The sequence below is a fragment of the Trichechus manatus genome, unplaced genomic scaffold, assembly GCF_000243295.1.
Source record: "Trichechus manatus latirostris isolate Lorelei unplaced genomic scaffold, TriManLat1.0 scaffold00090, whole genome shotgun sequence".
NCBI classification, from domain to species: Eukaryota; Metazoa; Chordata; class Mammalia; order Sirenia; family Trichechidae; genus Trichechus; species Trichechus manatus.
The window spans coordinates 3117710-3137571 of record NW_004444026.1 but is presented as its reverse complement, the minus strand read 5'-3'; the positions used below and the strand labels follow the sequence as shown (position 1 = coordinate 3137571).

General features: G+C 37.8%; 2 protein-coding genes across 4 annotated transcripts in view; both read right to left on the bottom strand.

The window, feature by feature from the left end:
* The window catches only part of POLB (DNA polymerase beta), a 40593-nt gene that overhangs the window by 12102 nt on the left and 8629 nt on the right, over nt 1–19862 (bottom strand). For 2 of the 3 annotated variants that reach the window (XM_004382085.2, XM_023736649.1), the window contains 7 exons: nt 19492–19550; nt 17372–17421; nt 13146–13197; nt 11420–11474; nt 11249–11321; nt 6778–6848; nt 6001–6087 (listed from right to left, as the gene is read on the bottom strand). In XM_004382085.2, the coding sequence (XP_004382142.1) occupies nt 6001–6087; nt 6778–6848; nt 11249–11321; nt 11420–11474; nt 13146–13197; nt 17372–17421; nt 19492–19550 (447 nt within the window). The remainder of the gene's footprint in view (nt 1–6000; nt 6088–6777; nt 6849–11248; nt 11322–11419; nt 11475–13145; nt 13198–17371; nt 17422–19491; nt 19551–19862) is intronic. The other variant, XM_023736648.1, reaches the window with a different exon arrangement.
* On the bottom strand, nt 3753–5537 carry LOC111821564 (60S ribosomal protein L30-like). The gene is made up of 2 exons (XM_023736634.1): nt 5465–5537; nt 3753–5374 (listed from the first exon to the last, which is right to left on the bottom strand). Exons 1-2 carry the CDS (start codon nt 5535–5537, stop codon nt 5010–5012), a joined length of 438 nt encoding a protein of 145 aa, XP_023592402.1. The 3' UTR covers nt 3753–5009.

Genomic DNA, 19862 nt, shown 5'->3' with positions numbered 1-19862 from the left:
AGGTCGAGAAGGGAGAGGGTTGACATGTCGTGGGGTTGTTAACCAATGTCATAAAACAATATGTGTACTACTGTTTCATGAGAATCTATTTGTTCTGTAATCCTTCACCTGAAGTACAATAAAAGTACAATTTAAAAAAAAAAACAGAAAAATTAAAATCTAATATAAATATTTTCTTTCACTGTATGGCTGAAAGATTAATGAAACCTGTTTATCTTCAAAATACGAAACCTACCTGTTTAGGCATTAACAAGTTCCAACTCAACTTCCACCTTCAAATGGATCAGAAATGATTTCCACCTGGTATTAGCATCAGGCATTACCTGAGGATATGGCTGTTTGGATACCACAGGCAATGATCTTGCTGTTTGTCACATCAGTCATAGGATTTCATCTAATGGCTTTGTTCCTTTCCTCAAGGCTAATTTTATTTCCTGCACTTTTTCTGAAGTGCTAATGTTGAAGAATTTCTCTGTATCATTATAAATTCTTTGTTAGACTGAGTGGATTAGTTTTGTTTGGCATTTCAATTAGGTTGCTTCATGTTGAGTGTCTGAAATAAATCCTCTTTCGTTTCCTCAGGGCAGTCAAGGTATCTCCTATTGTCCCTTGAATCTTTACTGTAGATAGTTCACAGAAAACCACCCAAGGCCAACTTTCACAAAATACTAAAATCTGAATGGTACTCATCATACATAAAGCTATCAGACATCTAAAAGCACAGGAAATTGTTTTTTCTTCTAAATGTTATTATATTCACAGGAAGAACAGCTCAATTATCTAAAGACCTTGATTTTACAAGAAGATCTGGAATAACCCTGGCTTTCCTACGGTTTTGATTACTATTAAAGTAATTCATGTTTTGAAGATAACTTGAAAAACACATGGATGATCATACTTTAAAACCATTTCGTTTCAGTGGTTATAAGCAACAAGAGGTCTGGAATCAAGTTGATATGGAATGAGAATGGCTTATTCCACTTTATAAGTTAAATTCACTTTACAGACAATTTCCTTTCAGACCTAGAGATCTTCACTTCTCTGAATGTCTTGGCTAATGTTCATTCAGTTAAGGTCGGTGCTCTGATGCCTTTTGCCTGCACGTTATCTCTTCCCCGACATATCAGCTTGGCTAACTCCCCCACCTCAAGTCTTTCCTCAAGTGTCATCTCAATGAGGCTTTCTCTGACCACCCTATAGAATATTGCCTCCTACATGACCATCTCCCCATATCCTGCCTTTCATAAAATAACATTTATTACCTTAACCTAACATACTATGTAATTTACCTATTTATTATGTTTGTTGTTCATACCAGCCCCCTCCCATGCCCCCAAAATATAAATTCTACTTAAATTCATTGACATACCCCTAGCTCCTAGAACAGTGCCTGGAAGGTAGCAGATACATCATACAAATTCGTTGAACTGACTGAATACATCTTCTCATTCCTCTTGGTACTCATTCCCCCAATTCTGTTCTCCTCTCATATCACCATCTTCTCTCACTTTCTATCCATTCTTTTGTTCCCTAATTTTCTCCTTACTGGGTTGCCTTCCTCTACTGATCTATTTCCAAACAGATTATACCTTATATTTTTACAGGATGTACATAGAACTTCAAAGAGTTTCCACATATATTATTTGTGGAATAATTTGATCTACAAAATAGCTCTTTGAAATAGGCAGAGAAATATTATTACTATTTCATGGATATGAAAATTAAGGCCTTCTAGAAGTAAAGCAACATGCCTACTGTCACACAATTTAGCAATGGAGTCAGAATAAGATCCTCTATCTTCTGGACCAAATCTATTTTTCTACAGTGCAGCATACCAACATCCACTCTTTCTTTCAACCAAGATACAAATGACCTCTTGGTGGCTTCAAAATAAACTGATTTGAAAGTTGACCTGACATGTTTCTCATCCTAACAAAAAACCCACTAATTATACAGGTCAAAACAGCAAGCTTACAATGTTCTACATTCTACCTTGGTGAGTAGCGTCTGGGGTCTTAAAAGCTTGTGAGCAGCCATCTAAGATACTCCACTGGTCTCACCCCTTCAGGAGCAAGGGAGAATGAAGAGAACAGGATACAAGGAAAAGATCAGTCCAAAGGACTAATGGACCACAGCCACCAAGACCTCCACCAGCCTGAGTCCAGTACAGCTAGATGGTACCCAGCTACCACCACTGACTGCTCTGACCGGGATCACAACAGAGGGTTCTTGACAGAGCTGGAGAAGGATGTAGAACAAAATTCTAAAACACAAAAAAGACCAGATTTACTGGCCTGACGGAGACTGAAGAAACCCCAAGAGTATGGCCCCCGGATACCCTTTTAGCTCAGCAGCGAAGTCACTCCTGAGGTTCACTGTTCAGCTGGGGATTGGACAGCCCCATAAAATAAAACGGGACTAATGAGGCACAGCAGTCCAGGGACAAGGACTAGAGGGCAGAAGGGGACAGGAAAGTTGGTGATAGGGAACCCAAGGTTGAGTAAGGACAGTGTTGACATGTAGTAGGGTTCTTAACCATTGTCGTAAGGCAATATGTGTACTAACTGTTTAATGAGAAACTATTTTGTTCTATAAACCTTCATGTAAAGTGAGAATAGCAGCACAACTGGAAGAACGTAATCGACGTCACTGAATTGTACATGTAGAAATTTTTGAAATGGTGTATCTTTGGCTATGTATATTTTCACCAAAAAAAAAAAGGTCCTCCAAGGCCGAGTAGGCACAGTGTTGACATGTTGTGAGGTTGTTAACCAATGTCATAAAACAATACGTGTACTGACTGTTTAATGAGAAACTATTTGTTCTGTAAACCTTCACCTAAAGTACAATTAAAAAAATTTTTTTAAATAAATTCTTGTGCCACAAAAAAAAACAAAAAAACCCAGCAAGCTTAAACACAGCATTTTTTTAAGCTGCAGGGAATACATGAACTGAATGTATAACATTCAAACTTTATTCACAAACCATCCACCAAGATTGATTCTTACATCACATTCAGAGGCCTTGCTTTCTCGCCCTTTCATCTGAGTATTCTACACTTAGAAAAACTTTTTTTTCCTTTTTCTTATTTTTTAACCTGTTTTCTTCTGGATATAGTTCTGGGGTTTTCCCTTTCTTTTTGCTGTTGTTAGATGCCGTTGAGTCAGTTCTGACTCATAGCTATCCCACATACAACAGAACAAAACACTGCCCGGTCCTGCGCCATCCTCACAATGGTTGTTATGCTTGAGCCCATTGTTGCAGCCACTGTGTGAATCCATCTTGTTGAGGGTCTTACTCTTTTTCGCTGACTCTCTACTTTACCAGGCATAATGTCCTTCTCCAGGGAGTGGGCCCTCCTGATAACATGTCAAAAGTATGTGAGATGTAGTCTCACCATCCCTTTCTGGCAATACCTGTTTATGTGTTGCTAGGTATATGACTGACAGAAGAGAAAGGGAAGGTAGAGCAAAGTTTCCTGCAACCCCAGTTTTATCCTTGGATGGGTGAGTGATCTGAGCCTTTCAAATACCACGTGTACAAATGAGGTCTGAACTGGCCTAATTTGTAGCCATCACTGAGATCTGGATGCCCTTGCACTTCCTAAAAGGTCCCCAAGTGGCACAGGGTCACTAGTTTGTGCTTGACTGCTAACCTTTAGGTTGGCTATTAAAACCCACTCAGCAGTACTGCAGAAGAAAGGCCTAGCAATATGCTTTTATAAAGATTATGGCCGAGAAAACCCTATGGAGCAGTTTTACTCTGTAACATACGGGGCCACCATGAGTTGGAATCGACTGAACGGCAACAGGTTTGGTTTTTGTTTTTGTACTTCCTAGGGAAAAGTCTCTTTCTTTGATTGAGCAGCTACTAGGATAACCCAATTCCATCACTAGTCAGCTCCTTATGTTCACATATACTTGGCTACCTACCTTTTTTTTTTCTCAGGTTACACCCAGCCCACCAGCTTGTAATTTTGCTAGCTGGATTACCTGTATTCTTGCTAGCTGGCTTACTACAGCCTCTGTTGGTTTTTCCTGTGGATCTCTCTTTGAGCACAGTGGAACACTGCTAAGGCTGTAAAAATAACTTTCTGCTATTGTATCGTATAAACACTTCCCTGGTTACCAACTGAAAACAGCTGGTGTACTTCCCCAGCAGAAAGTTCTAGTGCCTTTCACAGAGATGACTATTTGAGGAGAGATTTAGGCCGGAAGGGATCCCTAGAATATGTCCAGGGGTACAGGGAATCAAGACATTTTCCTACTATAAAAAAAATCCAACCTGACCAGAACATAATATTTTTAGGATTTTATCCGACTGAATTTTTTTTTAAATATAAGATTTATGCACACATTCAATTTGAGTGAATTAAAATCAATCTAAATTTTAAAAGGATGTTCATGGGGCATGTAAAAACCCCATTTTTAATACTATCTTATATTTGTTATACTTCTGAGCATAGAAAAGGAGCTCGAAACCTGACAGACTCAGGGGAACAGATCAGAGGTGTAAGTCCTGAACACGACTAGAACTCTTATTTTTATCCTTCCCAACGTTCTTTTTGTAGACATTAAACAGGTGTGACCCACTTAGGCAGTACACTCATAGCCCATTAACATCACCTTGCTGAATTTAAAGAGCTAGTATTTTTATTATCTTTCTCAAGCATCTGCCTTCTACTTTTGGCTAAAACTACTGCAAAGAATCTGTGCTTTGAGACTCTCACTGGTTTTCACATGTTCACTCTTTCAACGCACGCCATTTTTCCTTTCAGTCATATAACTTGGGAAAAGGGGGCACAGAGAAAAGGAGATGCAAATGATGCATTTAAGTGAGCAGCAGAATAAAGATAAGCCAAAGAAAGACGTAAAAGTTGTGATCCTGGATTTCTATTTGCCTTCCTGTTGGTTTTCATAGAGATCCACTTACTAACCTGTTTTTCATCCATTGGTCATTTGCCTTGATTTTTTTTAACAAGCTGTCACTAGTTTTATTACAGAAAAAAATTACATGATTTCGTTTTCCCCAGTCTGCTCTGGCATGCTTCTAATGATACTGGAATCACCCGGATCAACGACAGCCAGTGTGCATACTCTGTAGCATTCTCCACACGCTGTGCCCAATTCAACATGACTGCCACTGTAATGATGGACGCCAGTTTCGGCCAACATGGCGTAGTACTCCATCTCAGATTTCCTCAAGGCTGGGCAGTTGTCGACGAGGATGACCAGCTTTGCTTTGCCTTGCCTGATCATCTTCAGAGTCTGCTTGTACCCCACCACATATTTTCCACTTTTCATAACAAGCTGAAGCCTGGAGTTGATCGACTTCAGCGACTTTTTTGTCTTCTTCGTGGCCACCGTCCTCCTGCCTTAGGTGCTGGATGGCCCCCAACCAAGAGAAGCCACCAAGATGGCCAGGGAGGGAGAAAGGTCACCTTGAATCTTTAAACCTTAACTACCTAGGAAGACTACAGGATTTTGACAATTCATCAGGATGGGTTTCACTGTGAAAATCTCTACGCGTGTCCCCATCTACTGATTCCCCTCTGTATCATTCCATGTGATATGTTTCTTCCCCTCTGCATTCATACCCTAATTCCTTTTCTTTGGTGTTGTAACAGATTAATCCTACTCAGATACTTCTAACCTCACTTACTGAAGAATTCTGAGTCAGAGAATATGAGAACATTTGCTATTTTAGGATAAACTTACTGTGTGGCAAGTCATTATAGATATTTTAAAATAGCAGATTATGCCTAATTATTCTGATGGCAAAGATCATTTATAAATGGGGAATTTAAAACAAAATACCTTATTAAAATATTCTGAGATTAGTTATGAGAATCAGGTATCCTGCTAACTATTTTTCTCTCAGGTCTCACAGACATCCTATTTGCTGACTGTAATACTAAACTACAGTGAGGTCACACACTCAGAATGGTTACTGAACTGTCTCTAAGGTTTTTTTTTCCAAATGTGTTAAACAAGTACTTACCATGAACTTTGTTTCACCCTTTGACAAAGTGTCTGTAATAAAATGGACCTTTTCTAACTGCTCCACAACTCGATGTAACAGTTTTGGCTGCAGAATCATAATTAGGGAATAAGAAAAAGAGCAATTAGTCTGTTAAGGCAAGAAAACATTTTTAACATGACTCTTCTGATTATCTTTGATGAATGCCTACCTTCCCTATGTTCTGAGTAAGTACTTTTTCCTCTTACAGAAAATTCGTCTTATCAAATGAAATATATCTTTAGAAACCACATTTCCTCACTAACAGCATATCTCAAAACAAACATCATTTGTATTTATCTGTTTCATTAAGTCAAAGAGTTAGCTGGTAGATACGTGAAGGCATATATCCCAAAATCAAAAAGAGTTTGACTTTGCGGGCTTTCTAATAGAGGTAAAGTTTCACAATACCCTATTTTTTTAATAGAAAAATATTCTTTTAATGAAAATCTGGATATTATTATACTGAGTATTTCTAAAATATCTGTGCTAGACAGTAAACAATTCTGGAAATACTTTACTAAAATTCATCTCTTTCAAATGTTAGACGGTCCTTCTTTCAATTCCTTGGGGATAAACGTGTATTCCTCGCAATAACTTAGTTTACCTCTTGCAGAATTCAATCAGTACAAAACACTTCAACTGACTTTTCAGAAGGATTAAAGCAAAAACTTATTTGAAAATATCCAACTGTCATTTATAAAATGATAGTCACTGCTGTGTGAGACAGATCACATTTGATAATAGATTCTGAGGCACCTGCTTGGTTGACTCAGAAGTAAAGCTTGGATGGGTCAGAAGAACATCCATGTCACCACTGGACTCTGCGCCTATGAAAAGAAAGGATATGTACTAAATTCTCCATGTAAACGTATCACTTAGGCGAACACAGGACCAAGTGGATGACACACATAGAGAAGCCTTACTTCTTATAGCCTAACTGTCTATTTCACTGTGCTTCATATTCAGAATTAGTTAAAGGATTTCAATTTTCTGTCCAACTATTCAGGTGCATAGATGCAGACAGCAGAATCTGGGATAACAACAGTAATTGGCATTAGATATACAATACATACAATTAATTAATTTAATGTATTAAAATACACCTCAAGTACTCAATACTGAATAAAGACAATATTTAAAAACTGCTTTCAAATATATCTATGAACAACTATATGTCTAAAATCTCAAATTAAACAGTAGACTCACTCTAACTCTGCAAAATTAATCAGGAAACCCATTTTAACTCTTATAATTGAACTCATTTAGTAAATATTGGTAAAAATTACTATTATGGTATCATAGACAAGGACGTAGGACTTTGTAATGACTTTAGGCTTTGGTTTTGATTTCCACTGTACCACCACATAACTTCAGGCAAGTTATATACAGCTGATCGAACCTGTTGTTTACTATATACTATGAAATTTTGTTTCCATTTGGGTGGATGTTTTTTTTTTTCACTTTAAATGTCTTCTCTTTATTGCAAATGAGAACTGTATATTCCTCTAGACCTCAGTTTCCTTGTCTGTTAACTTCTAAAAACTACTTCATAGGCTACTGTATGTCTAAATAAGAATACATGTAAAAGCATCTAGCACAGTGCCTAGCACACGGCTGGCATAATATAATCCTCTTTACCTCCTCTTTTTTATTTTTAATAGATTATGTCTTAAAAAACAAACCCATTGCCATTGAGTTGATTCTGACTCATAGCAACCCTATAGGACAGAGTAGAACTGCCCCACAGGGTTTCCAAGGCTGTAAATCTTTACAAAAGCAGACTGCCACATCTTTTTCCCATGGAGCAGCTGGTGGGTTAAGCAGCCAAGTGCTTAACCACTGCACCACCAGAGCTCCTTCTTTACGTCTTAGGGCAGTTTTAATTTTACAGAAAAACTGAGCAGAAAGTACAGAGTTCTCATATAACTCCTCATCTCCCCTACTGCCCTCCTCCCACTGCCCCATCTGCCCAGTTTCTCCTATTATTAACACCTTGCATTAGTGTGGTACATTCGTTATAAATGAACCAATACTGATATATTATAATTAACTAAAGTCCACATTTACATTGGAGTCCCTGGGTGGTGCAAACAGTTAAATGCTCGACTAATAGCCAAAAGGTTGGTTGTTCAACCCCACCTAGACACATCTCAGAAGAGAGCCCTGGCGATCTGCTTCTGAAAGATCACAGCCTTGAAACCCCTACGGAGCAGTTCTACTGTACACACGTAGGGTTGCTATGTGTCAGAATCAACTTGATGGCAACTAAGTTTACAGTTCCATGGGTTTTGACAAATACATAATGTCAGGCATCCACCATTACAGTATCATACAGAATAGTTTCACTGCCCTAAAAATCCCATGCTCCACCTAGTCATCTCTCCCTCTCTCCCCATCTGAACCCCTGGAAGCCAATGATCTTTTTACAGTCTCTATGTAAGTTCTGCCTTTTCCAGAATATCATATTGTTAGAATCATATAGTATGTAGCACACCGGCTTCTTTCGCTTCGCAACATGCATTTAAGGTCCCTCCGTGTCTTTTTGTGGCTTGACAGTTCTTTTTTTTTAATTGCTGAATTCCATCATGTGGAGGTACTGTAGTTTGTTTATCCATTCACTTATCAAAGGACATCTTGGCCGCTTCCAGTTTTTGGCAATTACAAATAAAGCTGCTATAAACATTCATGTGCAGGTTTTTGTGTGGAAATTTTCAATTTGTTTGGGTAAATCCTTAGGAGCATGACTGCTGGATCATATGGTAAGACTATGCTTAGCTTTGTAAGAAACTGTCAAACTATCTTCCAAAGCGGCTGTGGTGCAATGAATTACTTCATATGGCCCTTCTACCCATGGTCTTTGTGACTCACACATAATTGAGGGCAGAGTAGGACTGCCTCATAGGGTTTCCAAGGAGCACTTGGTAGATTCTAACTGCCAACCTTTTGGTTAGCAGCCATAGCTCTTAACCACTACACCACCAGGGTTTCCAATGATTGAGCAGGACTATGCAAATAAGGTATATGGAACCTCTCACGGTTGGGGTTAGGTGTCAACTTGGCTGGGTCATGATTCCCTGTATTGTGTGGTTGTCCTCCAATTTATGTGTTGTGGATCCTGACCTCTACATGTTGATGAGGCAGGATTGGTGTAAGGTGTGTCTTAGGTCACAGCCTTGCAGGAGGGCGTGACTCAAGCCCCACCCTTACTAAAGCTATGCCCTTCCCTGGTGTGTGGCCTGCATCTAAGACATATGTGTGCATCCTGGTGAGGCTCTCGCTTTCTGCGTCTGGATCCCTTGTCTAGTTTGTGATCAACTGACTTCCCCAGAGGCCTGCTGTCTGACTTGCCAATTCTGGGATTCACTGGCCTCCACAGCCCCTTGGGCCAGTGGCCTATCGTGTGACCTGATTCGCCAGCTTCTGCAGCCTTGTGAGCCAGCAGCCTGTGGTCTGAACTGCCATTTTGGGTCTGTTGGCTCCTGCAGCCAGGTGGGTCAGGGGAAACCTACACCTGACCCCTGAATTTGGGACTTGCCAGCCTCCACAACCGCGTGAGCCATTTCTTTTATATGGTTCGCGAGTTCTGTGAGACTTGGCAGCAAATTAGGGAACCCAAAGACGGGAGGGACAGTACTGATGGGAGGGGGAGTAGTTAATGTTAGAGATGATAGGCTGGTACAGCAGCTTGGAAAAGTTGGACATTTGGAATATCCTGAACCTCTGCCTCATAGGAAGCAGCTTTGCACTGATTCTTATAAATCATTCGTTTAGTTGGCTATACCATTTTGCATTCTCACCAGCAATGAATGAGACTTCCTGTTTCTCTACATCCTTATCAACATTTGGTGTTGTCAGTGTTTTGGATTTTAGTCATTCAAATAGGAATGCAGTAGTATCTCATTGTTGTTTTAATCTGCAATTCCCTAGTAACATACGATGTTGAGTATATTTTCATACGCTTATTTGCCGAATGAGGTCAGGTGGATGTTCAGATCTTTTACTCACTTTTTAGCTAGGTTGCTTGTTTTCTTATTGTTGAGGCTTAAGAATTCTTTGTATATTTTGGATACAAGTCTTCATCAGATTATGTGTTTTGCAAATATTTTCTCCCAGTCTGTGGCTTGTCTTTTCCTTCTCTTAATGTATATATATATTTTTTAACTTTTATGATTCACAGACAGGCTTAAACAACTAGTTAACTCCAATCCCTCATTTTGAATATGTGGAAACTAGGATCTAGAAAGAAGCCCTGGTAGTGCAGTGGTTAAAGCACTTGGCTGCTAACTGAAAGCTCAGTTGTTGGAACACACCAGCCACTCCTTGGGAGAAAGATGTGGCAGTCTGCTTCCATAAAGATTTACAGCCTTGGAAACCCTATGGGGCAGTTCCACTCCGAATCAACCAGACAGCAATGGGTTTGGTTTGTTTTTTTCAGCATCTAGAAAGACAGGCTTACTAAGATCAGATGGTGGTAGTAGATTTGGTTTCCAAACTCAGGTTTTTGGACCTCAACCCAATGTCCTTTATACATATCAGGAATTATGGCTTTAGTCTGTTCATCTTGCCAACTCCAGATTCTTACAGCAGCTACCCAGAGTATTTCTGATAGCTCGTCACCTACTTCCTTGGCAAAACCTCATAGGTGGCCCAGAGATTCACTCAAGTATCTAAAAAAAATTTTTAAAGACAGTTTTTCTATTCCAATTTTAAAAGTCAATATTTTTAAACTTATACTACCCTTCCAAAATTCTGAGCCAGTAAGAGGCCAGGATGGTGTGGTTCTCACTTTCCTTGAATTCACATAGTAAGTGTAGATCCTCTAAAGAATGTGGTTGTCGTGAAAAATGGTTTTGAATTGGTACTTCTGAGACATCACTCTTAGATTCATTATAGAAAATTTGCAGAATAAAGTAAAAAATAAAACTACTCATAGCTTCACTAGCAGCTAGCCAAAGACAAGCAGTATTTGCGTTTTGATATACCTAAAATTATTTTATAAATTTTGTTAAAACTAGTCATTAAAATATCATCCCAGAGTAAAATCAGGTTGAATTTCCCCTTTGTTTTTAACAAAGTTTATAAACAAATAAACTTAGTTAATACTACTGGGTGTTAAGTGAATCTATGAAGTAATAACACAAATTACATTTCTGATCCATGTTTTTTCATATACATTAGGCAATTTTAACATCAAGGCACAAACAACATAAGAGTAGAAGTACTTTACCTCTTCTAAAACTGCCACAAACTGTAGCAATGTATTCAGAATCCACTTTTTTAATTTCATTCAGTACAATATCCTAGCAGAAGAAAAATGTAAGTCAGCATTCCAAAAGTGGTTTTTCCCCAGGTGACTTTCTCAGTTCTAATCAAGGAATACAACTCAGTGTACTCTTACTTGCATTTGTAACATCTCTTCACGAGGGATTCTTTTCTCAAAGTCCTCAAAATATCTATAAAGACAAAATAAGCAGACAAAAGATTGTGGTAAAATTTCAGTCTCCTTAAAAATTAAACTGCCTACCATAAACAAGTGTCCTTATCCCAGTAAATTATTTTAAAATTAACACTAGAATTCATTAGGAAGACAACTATAAAATTTGGAGGGGGCGGTAAATTCCCTAACTTTGACCAAAATCCTTATGTGTCATCCTTTGTAACATCTGTGACATCTATACTTATTTGTGAATGAACTTCACATTCACATCCTAAGAAAGAGTAAATGAGCATATTTAAGTTAGTGCATGTTTCCAAATTAGAGTGCTCTCTACTGACAAGTCAAGGGGTTACTCTGTTGCTCTTAAATCCTGCAAAATTATTGCATATTAAAATATTATTCTACAACATGGATGAGCCTTGAAAACATTATGCTAAGTGAAAGAAGTTAGTAAAAAAAAGATCACGTATTATATGATTCCATTTATATGAAATGTACAAATAGGTAAATATATACAGTCCTGGTTCAAATCCACCAGCCACTCCTTGGAAACACTATGGGTCAGTGCTGCTCTGCTCTATAGGGTCGCTATGAGTCAGAATCAACTTGAAGGGCAATGGGTAGTATGAGTATAGAGACTGAAAGCAGATTAGTGTTGGGGAAGAAGGGGAGGTGGTGGCTGGGGGATTGGGAAGTGATTGCTAATGGGTACAGGGTTTCCTTCTGGGGTGGTGATTGTAGTGATGGTCGCACAACTCTGAATATACTAAAAACCATTTTGAATTGCATACTTTAAATGCATGAATTGTATGGTATGTGAATTATACCTCAATGAAGCTGTTATAAAAAATATCTCAGTATAAAATGATGTCTAAGAATTATGTCTGAGAATGATGTCTCAGAAGCACCAGTTCAAAACCAATTCCCACAACAACCAGGTTCTTCAGAATATTTCCACTTACTATGTGAATATGAGAAAAGTGAGAACCACACCATGTTGGTCTCTTACTGGCTCAGAATTCTGGAAGGGTAGTATAACTTTAAAAATATTATGGTAAGGCATAAGCAGTGATGTTAAGAAGGTTATTAGGACAGAATCACCAACAAAACTATATAAAACCAGAGGAGATACACATAGTGCTTATATACTATGTACTGTAAATAATCAATTAGAAATTTCTCCCAGATTATATCTGACACACAAAATAATTACTGATGCTAATATTGAAGCATGTCTACTAGTTATTTCCATACTGTTTTTCAGGTTTGTTTTTTTTTTAATTTAGTTTTTCATGTTCATGTCCTGACTTCTCAGGTAGACTATTAACTTAAGAGCTACACTGAACCTCTTTACATCCTTAAAGCCTAATGCAGTGCTTTACACAACATAAGCACTAAATACCCACTGACTGACTGATGCACTTGGTCCTATCTATTTTAACAGGAAGTTCTCGACTAAAGTCAAGAGAATGAGAGAAATCCTTAAAACCATCAAACTATAAAGCAATAACAAAGTGTGTGAATACAGGCATATCCTCTACAGGAGGTCACAACAAATCTTAGCATTTCTACATAAAAAACTGGTGTAGTTAGCTAATTTTGGGGAGTTATTATGGTGTATGAAAGAATGGCTAAAAAATTTTTTACTTTTATATTTCAAGTGTGAAAAGAAAACCTGCTATCTTACTTCAGCCCAATTCGCTGATGATGGTTCAATTTATCTTCATTTTTTCTGAGATCTGTACAAATGACAAATAAAGTTAAGGTGTTAAACATTTCTTGTTTTTAAAAAATGCTAAATTCGGTAACCCTTTTTACAAAGAATTGCCTGGGGAAAAAGTACACTGAAATGACTTGAAAAGATAATGAGAAAAAAAAATCAGAAATTAAGAACTAGGTAAAAGTGACTCTAAATCAGTGTAGTAAAACCTAATAGTTGATTTTATGATCATTTTCATTTACTGAATAAAAATTTTACATTGTAGTTAACATGAAACAGTAGATAACATACTGTCATGGACTGAATTGTGTCCCCCCCAAATATCTGTCAACTTGGCTAGGTCATCATTCCCAGTATTGTACAATTGTCTACCATTTTATCATCTGATGGGATTTCCCTGTGTGTTGTAAATCCTATCACATTGACATAATGAGATGGATTATTGGCAGTTATATTGATGAAATCTACAAGATTAGTCTCTTAAGCCAATCTCTTTTGAGATATAAAAGAGAGAAGTGAACCGAGAGACAGGGGGACCTCATACCACCAAGAAAGCAGTGCTGGGAGCAGAGCGTGTCCTTTGGACTGCAGGTTCCTGCGCAGAGAAGCTCCCAGACCAAGGAAAGACTGATGACAAGGGCCTTCCTCCAGAGCTGACAGAAAGAAAAAGCCTTCCCCTGGAGCTGGTGCCCTGAATTTGGACTTCTAGCCTACTAGACTGTGAGAAGATAAATTTCTCCCTGTTAAAGCCATCCACTTGTGGTATTTCTGTTATAGCAGCTCTAGATGACTAAGACACATACCAAGGTCATAGCAAATTTCACTGGCTATAGCAGAAAGCAACCTTGTAAGAACCTACATTGGTTTATTTACCATTGATAGCACAGCAGTAATCACAACTTCTGAATGTTTTATGATTAAGTTCACTCATATTTTTCATTTGTTCATTCACTATTTCATTCTATTAGTATTTATTAAATACCTATTTGTGCAAGTATTGTGCTAAAAATACTGTTGAAAGGAAAGGTATTATCTTCATCTTTTAATTAAAAAAATTGTCATATCATAATGTCATATCTTAAGTCTAAAAGTGACTTAGTTCCATTTAGGTGTTCCTTTACTGGGCATGAACCACAAGTACAGAAGTGAGCCTGGTTAAATAAAAAAGATAAGCATGCTTCAAAAGCCACATCCTAATAATCACTTTTATATTCACACATATAAATTGCCACTGGAGAGATAAAATGGAGAGAAATAAGCATCTTCATCATACATGGAGCACTAATTATTTCCCATATTTGTACGCACACAGAAAACACTAAAGTATATGACTGAAAATAAAATGGAAATATTCAGTGTATATATATGCATCTTTGTATATATATTTGTATGCATATGTGTGTATATAGTTTTTAAAATATTTTATTTTTTGTTGTTGTTGAGAATATACACAGCAAAATATACACCAATTCAACAGTTTCTACAGATACAATTCACTGACATTGATTAAATTCTTCAAGTTGTACAACCACTCTCACCCTCCTTTTCTGAGTTGTTCCTCCTCCATTAACATAAACTCACTGCCCCTCAAGTTTCCTAATCTTTTGAGTTGCTATTGTCAATTTGATCTCAAACAGATAGATCCTAAAAGAGCACAACGCTCAAGGGAGACATTCTTTATCAGTTAACCTAAACTATTGTTTGGTTTAAAGAAGACATCAGGGGATATTTTTGGTTTAAGGTTGAAAGATTACCTCAAGGTGGCTGATTGTTTTATGGGTTCATCCAGCCTCCATGGCTCCAGAAAATCTGGATTCCATAAGAATTTGAAACTCTGTTCTGCATTTTCTCTCTTTGGATCAGAATTCTTCAATAGAATCTTTGATCAAAACATTCAGTAATGGTAGCCAGGCACAATCCAGTTCTTCTGGTCTCATGGCAAAGGAGGCAGCTGTACACGCAGGACATTAGCCACACATTCCATTTCCTCCTCCTATTCCTGACTCTTTCTTTCTTTGTTGCTCCTGGCAAATAGAGATCAATTGTTGTGCCCTGGACGGCCAATGGTAAGCTTTTAAGACCCCAGGCACTACGCAACAAACTAGGAGGTAGAACAGAAGCACTAAACATGTTATTAGGCCAATTAGCTGGGATGTCCCATGAAACTATGACCCTAAACCTCCAAACCAAGGAACCAAATTCCATGAGATGTTTGGTTATATATACGCAGCCTCCGCAGCTACTCTTTTTTTTTGGTCACTGTTGTAAATATATCTATGACACAACTTTGGCCAATTCAACTTTTTACAGGTGTACACTTATTGACAGCAATTACATTAATCGGCTGTGCAATTTTTCCATCACCATAAACTGAGACTCAGTACTCCATAAGCAATAAGCCCCCTCACCCTTCTGCCCCTCGTAACCACTAATAAACTTTGGTCTCTGTACATTTGCCTGGTCCTGTCTTTTTATAAGTGAGGTCATACAATATTTGTCCTTTTTTGATTGACTTATTTCACTCAGCATAATGTCTGCAAGCTCCATCCATACTGTAGCATGTATCAAGACATATATAGTTTTTAATTACACATCTATGAATTATGAAATGGAAAAATCAAATTTTTATATTTCCAAAAGATACAACTGGATACCTTTGAGAAACCCACAAATTCTTGACCCCAATCAAATCACTTAGCAAATCCTTTCACTCAGATAAACTACATATCCCATAAACATACAAAGCACAAATGCCCTCTGAGACGCAGATGTGGAGTTCATTCTCTAGCAATGTTACACAAAAATTCTTGACTTAGTAATATTATTAATTAATCATGTCTCTTAAGAGTCAGCTACCATTTTTAAGTACTTACTAGAAACCAGGAGCCCTGGTGGCACTGTGGTTAAGAGCTCGGTTGCTAACCAAAAGGTCGGCAATTTGAATCTACCAGGTGCTCCCTGGAAACCCTGTGGGGCAGTTCTACTCTGCCCTATAGGGTTGCTATGAGTTGGAATTGACTGGACACCAACAGGTATGTGTGGTATGTACTAGAAACCAAGCAGTCTGCTAAGTGCTTGACATACATTCGTACATTAAATCATATGAGGCATAGATTATGATTCCCATTTTGTAGTTGAGAAACTGATGCACCAAGGCCACCCATCGAATAAAGTGGTGGAGCTGGGATTCAAACTCAGACATCTCCAAAACCTATCCCTCTAATCATTTGGGTTTCTTGCAAATAGTTGAACCCACAAATATTAAACCCCAAATGCCATGAATGTGCTGTAATGAATCCATACAGTATATGCCCTTGAAAAGCATAAGAAGATAAATTATATTTAAAGGTGGTACAGTGGTTTAGAGTTCAGGCTGCTAACTAAAAGGTTGGCAGTTGGAATCCACCAGCCACTTGCTGGAAACCCTATGGGGTAGTTCTACCCTGTCCTATAGGGTCGCTATGAGTCAGAGGCAACTCACTGGCAACAGGTTTGTTTTTTGTTTTTTATATTAGTTTGGAGTCCTTGCATGGTACAAACGGTTAACACACTTGGCAGCTAACCCAAAGGTTGGAGGTTCGAGTCTACCCCAGAGGCGCCTTGGAAAAACAACCAGGTGTTCTACTTCTGAAAAATCAGCCATTGAAAACCCTGTAGAGCACAGTTCTACTTTGACACACATGGGGTCGCCAAGAGACAGAATCAATTCGACAGCAACTTTTTTTTTTTTTAATTAGGTTTAAGGAAAATGTTTTATAATTACTTGACTTAGACTATTTTTATTGTTTCTCTGAAAGCAAAAATGACTTCAATAAACACACAAGCCTCTTACAGAATCTTTCCCAATGTACAAAATTTAGTTTTCAGGCTGACATGTTAAGACTTTGTTGTCCAAAATTTTATTAAAGAAACAAGGGCAATTTATATCTTTTAAAAATCTGCAAATGATAAATATTTCATTGCCTTTAAACCAAGAAGCCACTTCTTGATTTTCCTCTGAGTTATAAACCTAAAAGCATTTAAGATAGTAATACAAAATATGCGTCTACTCTCCACTACAGAATTAAAAAGAAAATCTTACCGTTTGCATTTACTGACTGCAAAAGGGTTTTTGAAGTTCTAGTTTGTTAGTGCACTAATGGTCCTTCAGGACCACATTTAACTAGAATGAGTGACCTTTGGTACACACTCACCTTCTAATGTTTTAATTCCTTCATCTACAAACTTTCTTGCAGCAGATGGCCTACAAAGAAAGAAAAGCATTATCTCAGTATTGCAGGTGAAACTCAGGATCCTTCTAACAAATAACCAACTATGTTTTCTCTTGTCAAACAAAGAGTTGCTACTGAGCTCAAGACGACCTGCTAAAATATTGAATGATTGATTACTCTGGTAATGTTCAATTTTATCCAAAGGTAAGAATTCTTGAAGCTTCAATCATTAGGAGGACGACCATGAACTTGGGTATGAAATGTCTATGCATGTAGCTGTCATATGTCCATGTACTTTATTCCATGAAACAGACATACAGGCACTTGAAAACTGTTGATTCATTCAACTACGATTTATTGAGGACCTATGTGCCAGCTGCTCTTCTAAGTGCTGAAAATACAGCAGGAAACAAGACAAGATCGATCCCTGGTCTTATGAAATGTATATTCTAGTGAACAGGGAGAAACAATAAATAGATATATAAACAAACAAACAAACAAATTAGTTAGATGTGCTACGCAATGAGTTAAAATAGGGTGATATGACAGAGTGGCTAGGTGAGAGGAAGCCCCTGAGGTTATATTTAAGCTGAGATCTGAATGACAGAGTCAGTCATCAGGGACACTAAGGAGGAAAGCATACCAGGCAGAGGAAATAATTAGTGCAAAGACCGTAAGGCTGACATGACCTTGGCTTGTTAAGAAAACAGAAACACTAGTATGGCTAGAGTGATGTACGGGATGGGGCAAGCAGAAGACATTATATGGGGCTTTTTAAGCCACAGTGGTAAATTTGGATTTTATTCTGAGTGCAGTGGGAAGCATTTAGAGGGTTTTGAGCAAAGCAGTGATAAAATCTGATCTAGGTTTGTAAAAGATTACTCTGATTGCTGCGTTCATATAAATAAATCACAGCATCGGAAATGACTGAAGATATTCTTAAAGACTGTCAGGGCATAACGAACCTTAGAGATTAGCCTCCCTCGCATTTTACAGGGAAGGACACTAAAACCTAGAAAGATGAAGTGACTTGCTAAGGTTACAAATCTAGTTGGTGGTAGCACTGGGAGCAGTACCCAAATCTCCTGATGCTTTTTCCCTTATACCAATTCACAACATAATAAAGTAGAAGCAGAAATAGGAAGAAACACATATACATACCTACAAAAACACACTAGTCTGGTGCCACAGTGTTTTGAGACAAATAATCCTACATAATTCGGTAACCTGTGTGAACAGCCTGATACTACAGTGTGGTACAGTAAGTGATATTCATGTCAGCAAGACAATATGGCCTAGAACAAGTAGAACTGAATTTGGACTCAGAAGACCTGGGTTCTAACCCTGGCTTTGCTACAGTTATCTGAGTTTATGTAGTTAAGTCTCCGTTTCTTGCCTAGAACAAGAGGATAATACAACAAGTACTCTCTAAAACGACTTCTAACTAAAATTCAATTTCTAATTCAAATTCAGAAGTCTAGTTCTTTCTCACACTTTTAAGTTCAACTAACAAATCTGATTCTATTACAAATCTACTAAGTTTTCTTATACATTTTAACTTAACACGATCCTAAACGAATTGCCCAATTTAAACTGGAACCACAAGGCTAATCTGTTATGTATATGCTAAATTGTCTTCCAAAATGGCAAATTCTTAACGATACCAAATAAACTTAACATACACACAAAGAAATAAAGTGCCTGCTCCAAATTCATAAGGTACTATGCTGAGTGCTGTGGAAAAAAGCTAAAATGTTTAAGATAAATATCATGTTCAGAGAGGCAAAAGAGGCACGAACTAGAAGGGGTGATAACGTACACAGAGCAAGTGTTAGTGGAGTTCAGAGGAAGGAGAGGTTACTTCTGGCTGAGGAATCAAAACGGTTTCATGAAGGAGGTTCTATTTGTCTTGGATAAGGCTTTTACAGCAGAGGCAGTGTCTGAAGTATTGGCCTCAGACATGTAAGCTATAAAGGAGTAAACTATGGACAAAGGCAAAGAGGTGGAAAGGTACAGATTTTAAAGGGAAACAGTATATAATTTAGTTAGGCTGACAAAAAATAAAACCAACCCTACTACTGTCTGCTTAAAATAACTCTTACCCAATTCCAGTAACTCGAGTCAGGAAATTGATGGATGAACTTGTATCATCCTGCCGAATCTTTAAGGAAAAAAAAAAGTCTAACTATGATTTAGGAATGCTTCGAAGACTCAAATGATCTTATCTAAAATACTCTAGGCAGTTAAGGAACATGAAAAGCCATTTACATTTGCCTAGATAACCCATACACAAGTATTCACATATAACCTATGTAGTTCTGTAAATTTGCAGACAAATGAACAACAGAGTTCCTGAAGAGGTCTCACCTCTAATTTCTCCAATAATTTAAAAAGGTCTATTCCCTAACAGCATAATTAGAAGAGCGTAGTCGATGTCACTTAAATGTGTATGTAAAAAAAATTTTTGAAATGG